Genomic DNA, 17,504 nt, shown 5'->3' on the forward strand with positions numbered 1-17,504 from the left:
CCCCCCCCCCCCCCCCCCCCCAGAGTGTAGGTAGTGCCCCCCCCCCAGAGTGGAGGTAGGCCCCCCCCCCCCCCCCCAGAGTGTAGGTAGTGCCCCCCCCCCAGAGTGGAGGTAGTGCCCCCCCCCCCCAGAGTGGAGGTAGTGCCCCCCCCCCAGAGTGGAGGTAGCGCCCCCCCCCCCCCCCCCCCCCCCAGAGTGGAGGTAGCCCCCCCCCCCCCCCCCCCCCAGAGTGGAGGTAGTGCCCCCCCCCCCCCCCCCCCCAGAGTGCTAGTATTCATTGAAGCTGATTGTGGGACGTCTTCGTTCTCCGGACCCCAAAGCGTTGAAGCGTCTCAGCAGCAGGGTTCCCCCCCCCCCCCCCCAGGTCGGAGGTCACAGGCACAGGGTTCAGGGTCTGAGGGTCAGAGGGTCGCGGCCGCTATTCGTCGCTGAAGCGCAGCCGGCTGAAGGCCTGCTTGACCGTATCGTCGGTCTCCGTGGTGACGGAGAGGCGGTGCACGCGGCTGATGACCACGTCCTCCTTCAGCTTCCTCTTCCTCAGCATCACGCCGCCAACGCCCTCCGTCAGCAGGAAGTAGCAGGCGTGGCGGCCGCGCTCCAGCAGGGTGGCTACACACACACACACACACACACACACACACACACACACACACACACACACACACACACACACACACACACACACACACACACACACACACACACACACACACACACACACACACGAACGATACTTCCATTATGTATATAGAATATTTGTGGATGATTCTAATGTAAATGCGCCCCTCTCCTCACCCCTGAAGGCCAGGATGTGCTCCATGACGTTGGGGGTCTCCATAATGTTGGAGGTCTCCAGGAGCACGGAGGGGTGCAGCGGGTGCAGCATGTAGGAGCGGCAGTCTCCAGGGGCAACCTGACCACCAGAGGAGGGAACAGATGAACAATAACCCATTGAGAGGGTTAGGGTTAACCCATTGAGAGGGTTAGGGTTAACCCATTGAGAGGGTTAGGGTCATAGGCGTCGATTACGGGGGGGACGGGGGGGGCATGTCCCCCCCACTATTTGAAATACGAATTTTGTCCCCACCAGTTTTAAAAATGTGCAAACCAATTGCGACTGAAAAAATCCCCACACACTCAACCGAAATTGTCGAGTCTAAAATCATGCGATAGGCGCGCACGAAGACATCATTTATTAGATAGGCCTACCTAATAAACCATTGGAACACACAAGACCGGAACCCATAGCAACGCCGGTAAACAAACCCCGACTCCCGAGAAGCCCAATCCCTATGAGCTCCCCGCGCTACGGCCATCCGGAGGCGCACAGAGCTTTTGGCCGTGATATTATATATACAATTATATTATATTATATATTATTATATATAGAGCTCCGAGAGTCGCAAACGGCAACAATCAATTTTCCTCCATGCTGCAGTTCACCCCGGACTGCACTGCACTGAGTTGACCGTTGAACGCTGATTGGCTGTTACGTTACACATGTCACTCAGTGGCCACGCTGTTGAACGCTGTTTGGCTGTCATCACGCGAAATTCGTGTCAAAGTTGAAATATTTCAACTCGAGCGAATTTGTCGCGCCACAAATCCTCGTGAACGCGCTCGCCTGTGCACGACGAAAGTGTGGCGCGACAAATCAAAATAATTCGCCCGATACGCATCTATACGTTCACTTTGTATGGGATCTTGTCGCCCCGTTGCGTTTGGTGTGAACGCACTGGAGAAGTTTAAAGAAAGACAGACAGCCAAAATTGACATTTTTATTCAGAAAATAGTCGGTCCTTTTGCTTCCTATAAAAAGCATGTTTGTGACACTGGATAATGATATGGATACATCATCTAGCCTGCATGTGGAGGGCCACATAAGGTAAGAAATTGGTTTACGTAAACTTTGCTGCTGGTTCTGTTTGCTCGTGATGACCTGGCCAAAGGTTACCCACGGTCCTAAGCGATTGTGATCTGATTCTGGTTGGTGCTCCAGCTAGTATGCATTGTATAGATTGCAGCTAGAAGCAGCTACACACGGTGCGATTGCTATGCCAATGTGGTTATAGTTGTTTTGTCTGATTGAGATATGTGACGACTTGGAGCCTGGTAGGCCTATCCTGACATAAATATGTTCTCGCATAACCTGTGTGATTATCCTAAACTGTCTGGGATTTTATTTGCGGGCAATTTGCTTATGATGTAACGAGTGAAGTCTACATTGGTCCTTCGCAAGTGTTTACTGGTGGTCAGGATTTGGCAGATGCAATTCTCCTCTGGGCGCTTGTTTTTTTCTTCTTTTTTTAATGCAGCATAACATATGCTACCAGCAGCCCTTGCTCGTTTTCAAAAGGCTGATGCTCAGTACCTCGTTTCATTTCGTACCCCCTTTACAGTCTGGCATTGTTTGTCTGGTAAACTTTGTTGATGTCAAGATAAGTGTTAAATTGCCAACAATGTTCTTTGTCCTGTGTGTATTAGTATTACATATCCCGAGCCAATACCCTGGTGTTTCCAACGCCGTTTTGCAAAACAAGCCAAAACACAAACTGTGGTTTTCAATTTTTTTTGTTCGAATAGGATTTTCAATACCTGACAATACACTGTAGAGCATATTGTAATGCAGCGTTGAATGGATGAATAGCTTACATAAGGGTACCCAGCACTTTTCAAACCACACTCAAGCTTATGGTTATTGTCCCCACCACTTCTAAAAACAAACTGACGCCCTTGGTTAGGGTTAACCCATTGAGAGGGTTAGGGTTAGCCCATTGAGAGGGTTAGGGTTAGCCCATTGAGATGCCCCCTATAGAGGGTTAGGGTTAGCCCATTGAGAGGGTTAGGGTTAACCCATTGAGAGGGTTAGGGTTAGCCCATTGAGAGGGTTAGGGTTAGCCCATTGAGAGGGTTAGGGTTAACCCATTGAGAGGGTTAGGGTTAGCCCATTGAGAGGGTTAGGGTTAACCCATTGAGAGGGTTAGGGTTAGCCCATTGAGATGCCCCCTATAGAGGGTTAGGGTTAGCCCATTGAGAGGCCCCCTATAGAGGGTTAGGGTTAACCCATTGAGAGGGTTAAGGTTAGCCCATTGAGAGGCCCCCTATAGAGGGTTAGGGTTAGCCCATTGAGAGGGTTAGGGTTAGCCCATTGAGAGGGTTAGGGTTAGCCCATTGAGAGGGTTAGGGTTAGCCCATTGAGAGGGTTAGGGTTAGCCCATTGAGAGGATTAGGGTTAACCCATTGAGAGGGTTAGGGTTAGCCCATTGAGAGGGTTAGGGTTAACCCATTGAGAGGGTTAGGGTTAGCCCATTGAGATGCCCCCTATAGAGGGTTAGGGTTAGCCCATTGAGAGGCCCCCTATAGAGGGTTAGGGTTAACCCATTGAGAGGGTTAGGGTTAGCCCATTGAGAGGGTTAGGGTTAGCCCATTGAGAGGGTTAGGGTTAACCCATTGAGAGGGTTAGGGTTAGCCCATTGAGAGGGTTAGGGTTAACCCATTGAGAGGGTTAGGGTTAGCCCATTGAGATGCCCCCTATAGAGGGTTAGGGTTAGCCCATTGAGAGGCCCCCTATAGAGGGTTAGGGTTAACCCATTGAGAGGGTTAAGGTTAGCCCATTGAGAGGCCCCCTATAGAGGGTTAGGGTTAGCCCATTGAGAGGGTTAGGGTTAGCCCATTGAGAGGGTTAGGGTTAGCCCATTGAGAGGGTTAGGGTTAGCCCATTGAGAGGGTTAGGGTTAGCCCATTGAGAGGGTTAGGGTTAGCCCATTGAGAGGATTAGGGTTAGCCCATTGAGAGGGTTATGGTTAGCCCATTGAGAGGCCCCATATAGAGGGTTAGGGTTAGCCCATTGAGAGGGTTAGGGTTAGCCCATTGAGAGGATTAGGGTTAGCCCATTGAGAGGGTTATGGTTAGCCCATTGAGAGGCCCCCTATAGAGGGTTAGGGTTAGCCCATTTAGAGGCCCCCTATAGAGGGTTAGGGTTAGGGTTAGCCCATTGAGAGGCCCCCTATAGAGGGTTAGCCTGACCCTGAGCCTACAGGCCGATTCAAACCTCCGGATCCCGACGATATTCGTCGATCCGTACCCAGCGTTGTCTCCGGGACTACCCTTCCTACCTCCGTCCGGTTTCAGCGTTGTTATTGATGTTACGCAGTACATCCTCTAGAGGGCAGTGTCTGTTGTGTCACAAATTACCGGCATCGACAATCGCAAACATGGCATCTGTAGAGGAGATGATTTTGCTTTGTGTCATCCGAAATGGGCAAAAAAAAAAGGCGCATAAAGGGTAGGCCTAGGCGGCGGTGGCATTTGACGCCCCTCACCAACCCGCAGATTCTCTCCTCAAAATGTTGCACCATTTTTTAATGACCAGTTACAACTCATTGCCAAAGCAGGGGAACGATAAAATAAAAAGGTCAGGTAAATTGTATAATATAAGTATAAAACGTTTAATACAATATATATACACATCTTAGATATTATACTACTATTATTTTCACGAATGGTTGGACTTCTGACTCTACTGCCGCCTCGATTTCCGTTGGTATTGCTCCGTTTCTCCCGGAGCACTCCGGATTCATAAACTCAGAGGTGACGGACGAAACGACCTCCAGGGCCGGACTAAAGGGTTCCTAACCGTACCCTAACCCTACAGAGGGGTAGCCTGACCCTAACCCTGACCCTAGAGAGGGTTGACGTCACCCTGACCCTAACCCTGTCAAACAGGTCAAAGTGCATTCAAACACAACCACTCCTGTTCCGCCTTGAAGCAGAATGGCAGTGTTGCTTTGGTGTGTGGTTGATGGCTGGTTTAGGCAGAGTGTGTGGTGTAAGTGATTAAAGCTGGTTGAAGTGGTTTAAGCTGGTTGACGTGGTTTAAGCTGGTTTAAGTGGTTTAAGCTGGTTTAAGTGGTTTAAGCTGGTTGAAGTGGTTTAAGTGGTTTAAGCTGGTTTAAGTGGTTTAAGCTGGTTTAAGTAGCCAGCAACCACACCCAGTTTAAAGCCTGACTCGGAGCGTTGGTAAGAACTCACCGAGCGGTTTCCCGCGGGGGGCAGCAGACCCCAGAACATGAAGACGGAGACCGAGTTGAGGGTGAGGACGGAGGCCGGGGGGGGGCACTCCGGGCCGGGCAGCATGCTGACCTCCCACAGCAGCGCCCCCGACGCCCCGCTCAGGACCACCAGCTGAGGACGGAGAGCAGGGTGAGACAGAGGCCGGAGCCCCCGGGCACGGCGGCCGTCGGCCAACACTCACCCTCCGGCTGCCGTTGCGCCCGTCCTCCTCCACCACCACGTCAGGGACGCCGTCTTTGTCAAAATGTCCGAAGGAGGGTGTCCTGGACGGACAGACAGACAGCAGAACCATTACGACCCGCCATGACACACCAGCACACGGCCACGTGGACCTACCTGGAGACCTGGTGGACCTACCTGGAGACCTGGTGGACCTACCTGGAGACCTGGTGGACCTACCTGGAGACCTGGTGGACCTACCTGGAGACCTGGTGGACCTACCTGGAGACCTGGAGGACCCTACCTGGAGACCTGGTGGACCTACCTGGAGACCTGGAGGACCCTACCTGGACCCCTGGAGGACCCTACCTGGACCCCTGGTGGACCTACCTGGAGACCTGGAGGACCTACCTGGACCCCTGGTGTGTTTCCCTACCTGGACCCCTGGTGTGTGGCCCTACCTGGACCCCTGGTGTGTGGCCCTACCTGGACCCCTGGTGTGTGGCCCTACCTGGACCCCTGGAGGACCCTACCTGGACCCCTGGTGTGTGGCCCTACCTGGACCCCTGGTGTGTGGCCCTACCTGGACCCCTGGTGTGTGGCCCTACCTGGACCCCTGGTGTGTGGCCCCTACCTGGACCCCTGGTGTGTGGCCCTACCTGGACCCCTGGAGGACCCTACCTGGACCCCTGGTGTGTGGCCCTACCTGGACCCCTGGAGGACCCTACCTGGACCCCTGGTGTGTGGCCCTACCTGGACCCCTGGTGTGTGGCCCTACCTGGACCCCTGGTGTGTGGCCCTACCTGGACCCCTGGAGGACCCTACCTGGACCCCTGGTGTGTGGCCCTACCTGGACCCCTGGAGGACCCTACCTGGACCCCTGGAGGACCCTACCTGGACCCCTGGTGTGTGGCCCTACCTGGACCCCTGGAGGACCCTACCTGGACCCCTGGTGTGTGGACCTACCTGAGGACCCCGGAGGTGTTGAGGCCCCAGAGGCGCTGCAGCTTGTCTCCGCCCAGCAGCACCAGCTCCCCCCCGGCCACCAGCAGCAGGCTGGACGGCTTCTGGGGACTCCCCGTCCGCACCACCTCCCTCACCGAACCCTGCCTGCACCCAGAGACACAGGGCTGTTCACCCCTAGAGACACAGGGCTGTTCACCCAGAGACACAGGGCTGTTCACCCCCAGAGACACAGGGCTGTTCACCCCCAGAGACACAGCGCTGTTCACCCAGAGACACAGGGCTGTTCACCCCCAGAGACACAGGGCTGTTCACCCCCAGAGACACAGGGCTGTTGACCCCCAGAGACACAGGGCTGTTGACCCCCAGAGACACAGGGCTGTTCACCCCCAGAGACACAGGGCTGTTCACCCCCAGAGACACAGGGCTGTTCACCCCCAGAGACACAGGGCTGTTCACCCAGAGACACAGGGCTGTTCACCCCCAGAGACACAGGGCTGTTCACCCAGAGACACAGGGCTGTTCACCCAGAGACACAGGGCTGTTCACCCAGAGACACAGGGCTGTTCACCCCCAGAGACACAGGGCTGTTCACCCCCAGAGACACAGGGCTGTTCACCCCCAGAGACACAGGGCTGTTCACCCCCAGAGACACAGGGCTGTTCACCCCCAGAGACACAGGGCTGTTCACCCCCAGAGACACAGGGCTGTTCACCCCCAGAGACAATAAAAATAAAAAGAATAGAGGTGAATAGTGAGAGATAAGAGGTGGATAGTGATAGAGATAATAGAGGTATAACAGTATAACAGTATATAGTAATAGTATATAATAGTCTTCTTACGTGTAGACGGGCATGAGGTCAAAGGTGTGATTGGCTCGGCTCTCCCAGTGGCGGTCCTTCTTAAGCCCCGCCTCCAGGCCTTTCCTAGCCTGGCCGGCCACCCTCCACAGCCCCACGCCGTACAGACCCGCCTCTGAGGACCCACACAGCCCAGGGACTGAGGTTAGGGTTAGGCTTAGGGGGTTAGGCTTAGGGTTAGGGGGTTGGTTAGGGTTAGGGTTAGGGGGTTGGTTAGGGTTAGGGGGTTGGTTAGGGTTAGGGGGTTGGTAAGGGTTAGGGTTAGGGGGTTGGTTAGGGTTAGGGGGTTGGTAAGGGTTAGGGTTAGGGGGTTGGTAAGGGTTAGGGTTAGGGGGTTGGTTAGGGGGTTGGTTAGGGTTAGGGTTAGGGGGTTGGTTAGGGGGTTGGTAAGGGTTAGGGGGTAAGGGTTAGGTCAGGTGAGTAAAGATTGGGGGGGTCTGTGGTCCCAGTTGCACTGGCCTATTGTACCTTGTGTTGTAGAGGTGTGATAAGAAATGTGTGTGTGTGTGTGTGTGTGTGTGTGTGTGTGTGTGTGTGTGTGTGTGTGTGTGTGTGTGTGTGTGTGTGTGTGTGTAATGGTTGATGAATGTGTGATAGGTGTTTGATGGATGTGTAATAATTGAAGAATGTGTGTCGTGTAGGGATGGGCAAAATGATTCTTTTCCGGGAACTAGTTCTTTCAGTTCAGTTCACTATAACGATTCGTTTATTTGATTCGTTCGTTTTGATTCGTTCGTTACGTCAGATTACATCTTAAAAAAATTAAAAATAAAAAACTTTTTTTTATAATTATTATTTTTTTTTTAATTGGTCGTGGGTCCGGATAGGACCGTCAGGACCGCAGTCCGCCGTTTGGAGATACCTGCTATTTAATATGTCGAACGTCCCACCAATATTTATACCACTTGCTTACTCTCTATATTTCATTCATGGTTTTACATTTATAATTTTATTTTACTTTACATTTAATTCTTCATTGTTCAGGCATTACAGAACTTGCATGGTCATAAATAAAAAGTACGAACTGCAGTTTAATTTCTTTGTTTGTTCTTAAATTGACGTAGAATGGAGCAAAGACTCCTGGGATTGGGAAATGCGTTTATCCAATAAACAGATGGAGGTCAAGTCTATTTTCGAAAAAATGTAGGGGGATATATGAGTTGAATGGTATGACCCAAGATACGTCAGAGAGAGAACGCGCGCATATTCGACGGTACCGCCTTGTCATTGGTTTACCCAGGTGCCATTCCAACACCATTGCTACCTCTCATTGGCTGAATCTTTGAGGAAGTTGTAGACTCAATCAATATAAGTCGCGGGGAGACGGAGCTCTGTTCGTTTGTATATTTTATTTACGTGACCATATGTTTGGTTGATGTTAAAAAAAAAGAATCAAATAACCAGTTCTTCTTGTTTTGGGGAACCAGTTCTTGTCGTTCACGTTCGGGATTCGTTCGTTGTAACGAATCAGTCGCGACCGACACATCCCTAGTGTCGTGGGTGTGATGCATGTGTAATGAATGTGTAACAGGTGATGAATGTGTAATGAATGTGTAGTAGGTGATGAATGTGTAATAGTTGATGAAAGTGTAACGGGTGATGAATGTGTAACAGGTGATGAATGTGTAATGAATGTGTAACAGGTGATGAATGTGTAATGAATGTGTAATAAGTGATGAATGTGTAATGAATGATGAATGTGTAATGAAAGTGTAATAGGTGATGAATGTGTAATGAATGTGTAATAAGTGATGAATGTGTAATGAATGTGTAATAGGTGATGAATGTGTAATAGGTGAATAATGTGTAACAGGTATTACGTATTTCTTCAAGGAAAGGTTCAAAATCCGGGATTGCTTTTAACTCAGTTTATTGTTAAAGTCTGCATGTTTCGGCATGGTAACTGGCTATGGAACGAAAGTCTAGGAATCGTGTAGAACACGTGTGAGAGATAATAACTCTGGCTACTATGGGCCACGGGCAGAGGCCCGTGACCCTTCGCGGGTGTCGCTGAAAATCTCTGGCCCCTTCACCTAGTGTGCACAGGTAAGGGGGTGGGTGGAGCCGCCTTCAATAAGGTCTTGCTCCCCTAGTGGCTATGTATAGTATTTACGGCTTATATGTTTGGTCCTGCTTCATTGGGTCTATGTGTGGGTAGCTTAGATTCTTAAAATACGTAACACAGGTGATGAATGTGTAATGAATGTGTAACAGGTATTGAATGTGTAACAGGTGATGAAGGTGTAATGAAAGTGTAATGGGTGATGAATGTGTAATGAATGTGTAATAAGTGATGAATGTGTAATAGGTGATGAATGTGTAATAGGTGATGAATGTGTAACAGGTGATGAATGTGTAGCAGGTGATGTATGTGTAATGAATGTGTAACAGGTGATGAATGTGTAATGAATGTGTAATAGGTTAATGTGTAACAGGTGATGAATGTGTGATAGGTAATGAATGTGTAATGAATGTGTAATAGGTAATGAATGTGTAATAGGTGATGAATGTGTAACGGGTGATGAATGTGTAATGAATGTGTAATAGGTGATGAATGTGTAATGAATGTGTAACAGGTGATGAATGTGTAATGAATGTGCAATAGGTGATCAATGTGTAATGAATGTGCAATAGGTGATCAATGTGTAATGAATGTGTTAATAGGTGATCAATGTGTAATGAATGTGTAATGGGTAATGAATGTGTAATAGGTGATGAATGTGTAACAGGTGATCAATGTTTAATGAATGTGTAATAGGTGATGAATGTGTAATAGGTGATGAATGTGTAATGAATGTGTAATAGGTGATGAATGTGTAATGAATGTGTAATAGGTGATGAATGTGTAATGATTGTGTAATAGGTGATGAATGTGTAATGAATGTGTAACAGGTGATGAATGTGTAATAGGTGATGAATGTGTAATGAATGTGTAATATGTGATGAATGTGTAACAGGTGATGAATGTTTAATGAATGTGTAACAGGTGATGAATGTGTAACAGGTGATGAATGTGTAATGAATGTGTAATGAGTGATGAATGTGTAATGAATGTGTAATAGGTGATGAATGTGTAATGAATGTGCAATAGGTGATGAATGTGTAATGAATGTGTAATAGGTGATGAATGTGTAATAGGTGATGAATGTGTAATAAAAGTGTAATAGGTGATGAATGTGTAATGAATGTGTAATAAGTGATGAATGTGTAATTGATGTGTAATAGGTGATGAATGTGTAATAGGTGAATAATGTGTAACAGGTGATGAATGTGTAATGAATGTGTAACAGGTGATGAATGTGTAACAGGTGATGAAGGTGTAATGAAAGTGTAATGGGTGATGAATGTGTAATGAATGTGTAATAGGTGATGAATGTGTAATGAATGTGTAATAAGTGATCAATGTGTAATGATTGTGTAATAGGTGATGAATGTGTAATAGGTGATGAATGTGTAACAGGTGATGAATGTGTAACAGGTGATGAATGTGTAATGAATGTTTAACAGGTGATGAATGTGTAATGAATGTGTAATAGGTGAATGTGTAATAGGTGATGAATGTGTAATGAATGTGTGATAGGTAATGAATGTGTAATGAATGTGTAATAGGTGATGAATGTGTAACAGGTGATGAATGTGTAATAGGTGATGAATGTGTAATGAATGTGTAATAGGTAATGAATGTGTATATTTGAATAGGTGATGAATGTGTAACGGGTGATGAATGTGTAATGAATGTGTAATAGGTGATGAATGTGTAATGAATGTGTAACAGGTGATGAATGTGTAATGAATGTGTAATAGGTGATCAATGTGTAATGAATGTGTAATAGGTGATGAATGTGTAATGAATGTGTAACAGGTGATGAATGTGTAATGAATGTGTAATAGGTGATCAATGTGTAATGAATGTGTAATAGGTGATCAATGTGTAATGAATGTGTAATAGGTAATGAATGTGTAATGAATGTGTAATGAATGTGTAATAGGTGATGAATGTGTAACAGGTGATGAATGTTTAATGAATGTGTAATAGGTGATGAATGTGTAATAGGTGATGAATGTGTAATGAATGTGTAATAGGTGATGAATGTGTAATGAATGTGTAATAGGTGATGAATGTGTAATAGGTGATGAATGTGTAATAGGTGATGAATGTGTAATGAATGTGTAACAGGTGATGAATGTGTAATAGGTGATGAATGTGTAATGAATGTGTAATAGGTGATGAATGTGTAATAGGTGATGAATGTGTAATGAATGTGTAACAGGTGATGAATGTGTAATGAATGTGTAATAGGTGATGAATGTGTAATGAATGTGTAATAGGTAATGAATGTGTAATGAATGTGTAATAGGTGATGAATGTGTAACAGGTGATGAATGTTTAATGAATGTGTGATAGGTGATGAATGTGTAATAGGTGATGAATGTGTAATGAATGTGTAATAGGTGATGAATGTGTAACGGGTGATGAATGTGTAATGAATGTGTAATAGGTGATGAATGTGTAATGAATGTGTAACAGGTGATGAATGTGTAATAGGTGATCAATGTGTAATAGGTGATCAATGTGTAATGATTGTGCAATAGGTAATGAATGTGTAATGAATGTGTAATGAATGTGTAATAGGTGATGAATGTGTAACAGGTGATGAATGTTTAATGAATGTGTAATAGGTGATGAATGTGTAATAGGTGATGAATGTGTAATGAATGTGTAATAGGTGATGAATGTGTAATAGGTGATGAATGTGTAATGAATGTGTAATAGGTGATGAATGTGTAATAGGTGATGAATGTGTAATGAATGTGTAACAGGTGATGAATGTGTAACAGGTGATGAATGTGTAATGAATGTGTAATAGGTGATGAATGTGTAATGAATGTGTAATAGGTAATGAATGTGTAATGAATGTGTAATGAATGTGTAATGAATGTAATAGGTGATGAATGTGTAACAGGTGATGAATGTTTAATGCATGTGTAATAGGTGATGAATGTGTAATAGGTGATGAATGTGTAATGAATGTGTAATAGGTGATGAATGTGTAATGAATGTGTAATAGGTGATGAATGTGTAATGAATGTGTAACAGGTGATGAATGTGTAATGAATGTGTAATAGGTGATGAATGTGTAATGAATGTGTAACAGGTGATGAATGTGTAATAGGTGATGAATGTGCGGTGGGTGTAATTAATCTAAGGTGGATGTGTAATAAGGGTGTAATGAGAATGTATTAGGCATGTGGTAAGTGTAGTCAATGTGTGTCCTGGGTGTAATGTATGTGATAGGTTGTGGTGAATGTGTGATCTGGTTCAGGATTTTTCATTCAGGCCTGTGGGTGTGAGTGCATGTAAATGGGTGGTCTATTGGTGTTCTATGTGTCTGTTAGGGGGTGATCTATTGGTGTTCTATGTGTCTGTTAGGGGGTGGTCTATTGGTGTTCTATGTGTCTGTGTTGGGAGGTGATCCTTTGGTGTTCTATGTGTCATACATTCATCATTTTTATTTTACTTTACATTTAATTCTTCATTGTTCAGGCATCACAGAACTTTCATGGTCATAAATAAAAAGTACGAACTGCAGTTTAATTTCTTTGTTTGTTCTTAAATTGACGTAGAATGGAGCAAAGACTCCTGGATTGGGAAATGCGTTTATCCAATAAACAGATGGAGGTCAAGTCTATTTTCGAAAAAATGTAGGGGGATATATGAGTGGCCCCACGTCGAATGGTATGACCCAAGATACGTCAGACAGAGAAAGCGCGCATATTCGACGGTACCGCCATGGCAACACCATTGCTACCTCTCATTGGCTGAATCTTTGAGAACGTTGTAGACTCAATCAATATAAGTCGCGGGGAGACGAAGCTCTGTTCGTTTTTATATTTTATTTACATGACCATATTTTTGGTTTATGTTAAAAAAAAAGAATCAAAGAACCAGTTCTTCTTGTTTTGGGGAAGCAGTTCTTGTCGTTCACGCTCGGGATTCGTTCGTTGTAACGAATCGGTCGCGACCGACTCATCCCTAATGTGTGTGGTTTGAAGTAGTTTGTGATAGACGGTGGTGGTTGTGTGGGTTAGGGAGTTAGAGTTATGGTTAGGGGGTTAGAGTAAGGGGGTTAGTTATGGTTAGGGCTAGGGGTAGAGGGCTAGGGTGAGGGTTAGGGGGTTAGAGTTAGGGGGTTAGGGGGTTAGGGTTAGGGTTAGGCTCACACCATCCCTCTGGTAATGACCCCCACCTCTCTGGAGCAGGACGAGGTGCGCCCCCTCATCCGTGGTGTGGAGCAGGTGGTGCCCAGTCGAGGCCACGCCGACTGAGGCCACGCCCACTGAGGCCCCCAGCTGCTCGCCAGTCCTCCCAGAGAGGATCCACATCTGGGTCTGCAGACACAAGAAGGGAGAGGTAAAGAGATACACAACGGCACTGCACTCATTAACAGGATAGAACACAGCCACAAAGAGAGAGATAAAGAGGTATATAACGACACTGTACACCAACTCATTAACAGGATAGAACACAGCCACAAAGAGAGAGATAAAGAGGTATATAACGACACTGTACACCAACTCATGAACAGGATAGAACACAGCCACAAAGAGAGAGATAAAGAGGTATATAACGACACTGTACACCAACTCATGAACAGGATAGAACACAGCCACAAAGAGAGAGATAAAGAGGTATATAACGACACTGTACACCAACTCATGAACAGGAGAGGACACGTCCCAGCTTTAAGTTCAGAGATCCAAGAGAGGGATATAGGTCTGTCCATATAGGTATGGGTTAGGGTTAGCACAGCTATAGACCCTTCTATATAGGTATGGGCTAGGGTTAGCACAGCTATAGACCCTTCTATATAGGTATGGGCTAGGGTTAGCACAGCTATAGACCCTTCTATATAGGTATGGGCTAGGGTTAGCACAGCTATAGACCCTTCTATATAGGTATGGGCTAGGGTTAGCACAGCTATAGACCCTTCTATATAGGTATGGGTTAGCACAGCTATAGACCCTTCTATATAGGTATGGGTTAGCACAGCTATAGACCCTTCTATATAGGTATGGGTTAGCACAGCTATAGACCCTTCTATATAGGTATGGGTTAGCACAGCTATAGACCCTTCTATATAGGTATGGGTTAGGGTTAGCACAGCTATAGACCCTTCTGTATAGGTATGGGTTAGGGTTAGCACAGCTATAGACCCTTCTATATAGGTATGGGTTAGCACAGCTATAGACCCTTCTATATAGGTATGGGTTAGGGTTAGCACAGCTATAGACCCTTCTATATAGGTATGGGTTAGCACAGCTATAGACCCTTCTATATAGGTATGGGTTAGGGTTAGCACAGCTATAGACCCTTCTATATAGGTATGGGTTAGCACAGCTATAGACCCTTCTATATAGGTATACCTGGGGGCTCCCCGGACACACCAGAGCCACCTCCCCCACCCCGTCTCCATCCAGGTCTGGGAGCAGCAGGACAGGCAGGGTGCTGTTGGGTCCTGGGGGGTGGGCCCGCTGCCAGACCACTGCGCCTGGACCCTCACACGGCACGGAAGCAGAAAGAACACATCAACAACAACAACAACACATCAACAACAACACAACAACACATCAACAATAACGCATCAACAACAACACATCAACAATAACGCATCCACAATATGACATCAACAACCACACATCAACAACAACACATCAACAACAACACATCAACAATATGACAACAACAACACATCAACAATAACACATCAACTATAACACATCAACAACAACACATCAACAATATGACATCAACAATAACACATCAACAACTCATCAACAATAACACATCAACATGGCGTCAAATCCACAGAAAATAACTCATCACTGAACCCCAGCGTCACTGAACCCCAGCGTCACTGAACCCCAGCGTCACTGAACCCCAGCGTCACTGAACCCCAGCGTCACTGAACCCAAGCGTCACTGAACCCCAGCGTCACTGAACCCCAGCGTCACTGAACCCCAGCGTCACTGAACCCCAGCGTCACTGAACCCCAGCGTCACTGAACCCCAGCGTCACTGAACCCAAGCGTCACTGAACCCCAGCGTCACTGAACCCCAGCGTCACTGAACCCCAGCGTCACTGAACCCCAGCGTCACTGAACCCAGCGTCACTGAACCCAAGCGTCACTGAACCCCAGCGTCACTGAACCCCAGCGTCACTGAACCCCAGCGTCACTGAACCCCAGCGTCACTGAACCCCAGCGTCACTGAACCCCAGCATCACTGAACCCCATCCAGACATGTGATTTAGATCAGCTATGGTTGCTGCAGACTGCTGCCGTTCAAATCTATTTTGAGAAATATTTCATGAATTCTTCACAGCTTTTAAGTACATAATCCTGAGGAGATAATCAATGGAAAGTAAAAACTCAGACATTTGTCCGTACATCTCTACGATTGTTTTCAATGGTAAACCAGCCTCAACCCTCAGCAGAGAGACAGAGAATAGAGAAGGTTGAGAGATATCTATGAGGTCTCCTGGGACCCCTAGCTGGTCCCTATACCAGGTATCTTTCCTAAGTTCTCCACAAGTCCCTTTGGATAAAAGCTGTAACAAGCTGTTGGAAATAGAGGATGGCGTATAAAGACATGAGAGGCTCACCGCTGGTCTTGTCCAGGGCTGTGAGCCGGTCCGAGTGGAACAGGAGGCAGTCCCAGCCTGCGGACTGCTTCTCCCCCCCCAGACCACACTGAGCCCAGTGGAGCTCCGGAGCCAGGAGCCGCTCCCACAGCGTCTCCCCGTCTGTCCCAGCCAGCGCCACCGCCACCACACACGGGCTCGGTAGACCTGCGCACACAGCGCAGCTTGAGGCTCTCATGAGCGCCAACGGGGGAGGGGGGACACTGATTTAATCAGCTCCAGCTGGATCAGCTGGATCTGCTCTATAGCAGGGGAAGGGGAGGGGACGCTGTTCGACCCCAAGCTGAGACCTTATTGGCCGCCTGCCTAGCGCCTTAATGACATGTGTTTAAGTTAACAGCTGCTTTGGATAAAAGCACCTTCACAATGAATCAAAGACTGTATTAAAGCCGACATGGCCGCACCTTCACAATGAATCAAAGACTGTATTAAAGCCGACATGGCCGCACCTTCACAATGAATCAAAGACTGTATTAAAGCCGACATGGCCGCACCTTCACCCGCACACGTGTTGTTCTGGGAGCCGCCCGTCTTCTTCAGCACGAACACAACATCCATCACTTTGTCTTTGTTTGCATCTTCGATAGCGAGGAAATCGTATGTGGCTGTGAACAGGAGGGAGGACAGAACAGAGGGGTCAACCTTCACCTACAAGACTTCCAGAGACGATGCAGTCAGGTTCTAGACCCATTGAGTGCGTCTGTCCTCACCGGCCTGGTAGAAGGTCCTGTTCCAGGTGGACAGGTACTGCGGGCGGACAGGGCAGGGGATGACGAAGGAGAAGGCGAAGACGATGGTGAGGCACAGGAACAGGGAGAAGAAGAAGATGGCCGTCCGCCAGTGGGAGAGCTTGGCGAAGGTCAAGCCTTCCCTGCAGCTTGTCTTCAGGTCCATCTGGGAGGCCGTGAGTCCAGCCTCCACCTTGTCCGCTCCACCCTTCAGGGGCTCCACCTCCGTGGAGGTCTGTGTGGCTGTGGAGTTCTCCATGACGGCCTCACAGCATTACGACCTGACTGTTCGGAAACACAGACCCAATGCCAACAGGCCTCAGTCCTCCTACCATGTTGTTCAATAACAGCTGTTAACTGTGTATGCACATTGTAGGCAACAGTACAGTGTATTCAGTGTTGTTTCTCAAATATGAAATACACATTGTCATCGATTGAAAGCCCTGGCCGGGACTGACACACAGTTACTTCTGCTTCACTGGCCTTTGTGGAGCTGAAACCTATTCAGAGGAACCGGCAATGACTCCAGTGTTTTCCCAGCGAAACAACAAAAAGCCATAACAGACTCATGCCATTTGAAGACCTATTATGTGCCATATACGCAGTCACATATGGCACGATTCTATTCGTTTTGTATCAGTGATCGTACAGTGTGTCGAAAGCATAACTTTATTTCAAATTTACATTATCTGGGCCCAATTAGGCCTACTTACCGACCGGGCTAGAATGTCAAAGCTGTCAACTTGGCTGTCTGTTTGAGTTAGTTGACCAACTATATGTAGCAGAGACAAGTACGGCAGACGCAGTACCTATATTAGAGCAGATTCTATGATAAAACGACGAATAGTGACTTTAGAAGAAACATATGTATATTCTTACTTTATTCCTCCCTGCCGTCTTTGGTAGCTAGATGCTAAAACTAGCCTTCAGGTGTTCGCCCTGAACTGTCAGCCAGGCGACATCAACAAACAGAACCATCTTCTCCGTGATTGGTTCGCCCGCTGGCTCTTGGTTGTGATT

The 17,504-nt window shown here is 47.3% G+C and overlaps 1 protein-coding gene across 3 annotated transcripts; it reads right to left on the reverse strand.

Moving 5' to 3' along the window:
- Positions 1–354: 354 nt before the first annotated feature.
- Positions 355–17,475, reverse strand: fam234a (family with sequence similarity 234 member A). Of its 3 annotated transcripts, XM_056577872.1 has the most exons (13): positions 17,364–17,468; positions 17,198–17,256; positions 16,467–16,769; positions 16,251–16,361; positions 15,718–15,903; positions 14,481–14,605; positions 13,304–13,445; positions 7,038–7,170; positions 6,199–6,342; positions 5,255–5,336; positions 5,032–5,184; positions 796–913; positions 355–609 (listed from the first exon to the last, which is right to left on the reverse strand). In XM_056577872.1, the coding sequence occupies exons 3-13, from the start codon at positions 16,741–16,743 to the stop codon at positions 419–421; spliced, it is 1,662 nt and encodes a 553-aa protein (XP_056433847.1). In that variant the 5' UTR covers positions 16,744–16,769; positions 17,198–17,256; positions 17,364–17,468; the 3' UTR covers positions 355–418. The 3 variants fall into 3 exon arrangements, with proteins under 3 accessions (XP_056433847.1, XP_056433845.1, XP_056433846.1); XM_056577870.1 differs by lacking the exon at positions 17,198–17,256 and having other exon boundaries at positions 17,364–17,475; XM_056577871.1 differs by lacking the exon at positions 17,364–17,468 and having other exon boundaries at positions 17,198–17,357.
- Positions 17,476–17,504: the final 29 nt, after the last annotated feature.

Source organism: Gadus chalcogrammus, chromosome 18, assembly GCF_026213295.1.
Source record: "Gadus chalcogrammus isolate NIFS_2021 chromosome 18, NIFS_Gcha_1.0, whole genome shotgun sequence".
NCBI classification, from domain to species: Eukaryota; Metazoa; Chordata; class Actinopteri; order Gadiformes; family Gadidae; genus Gadus; species Gadus chalcogrammus.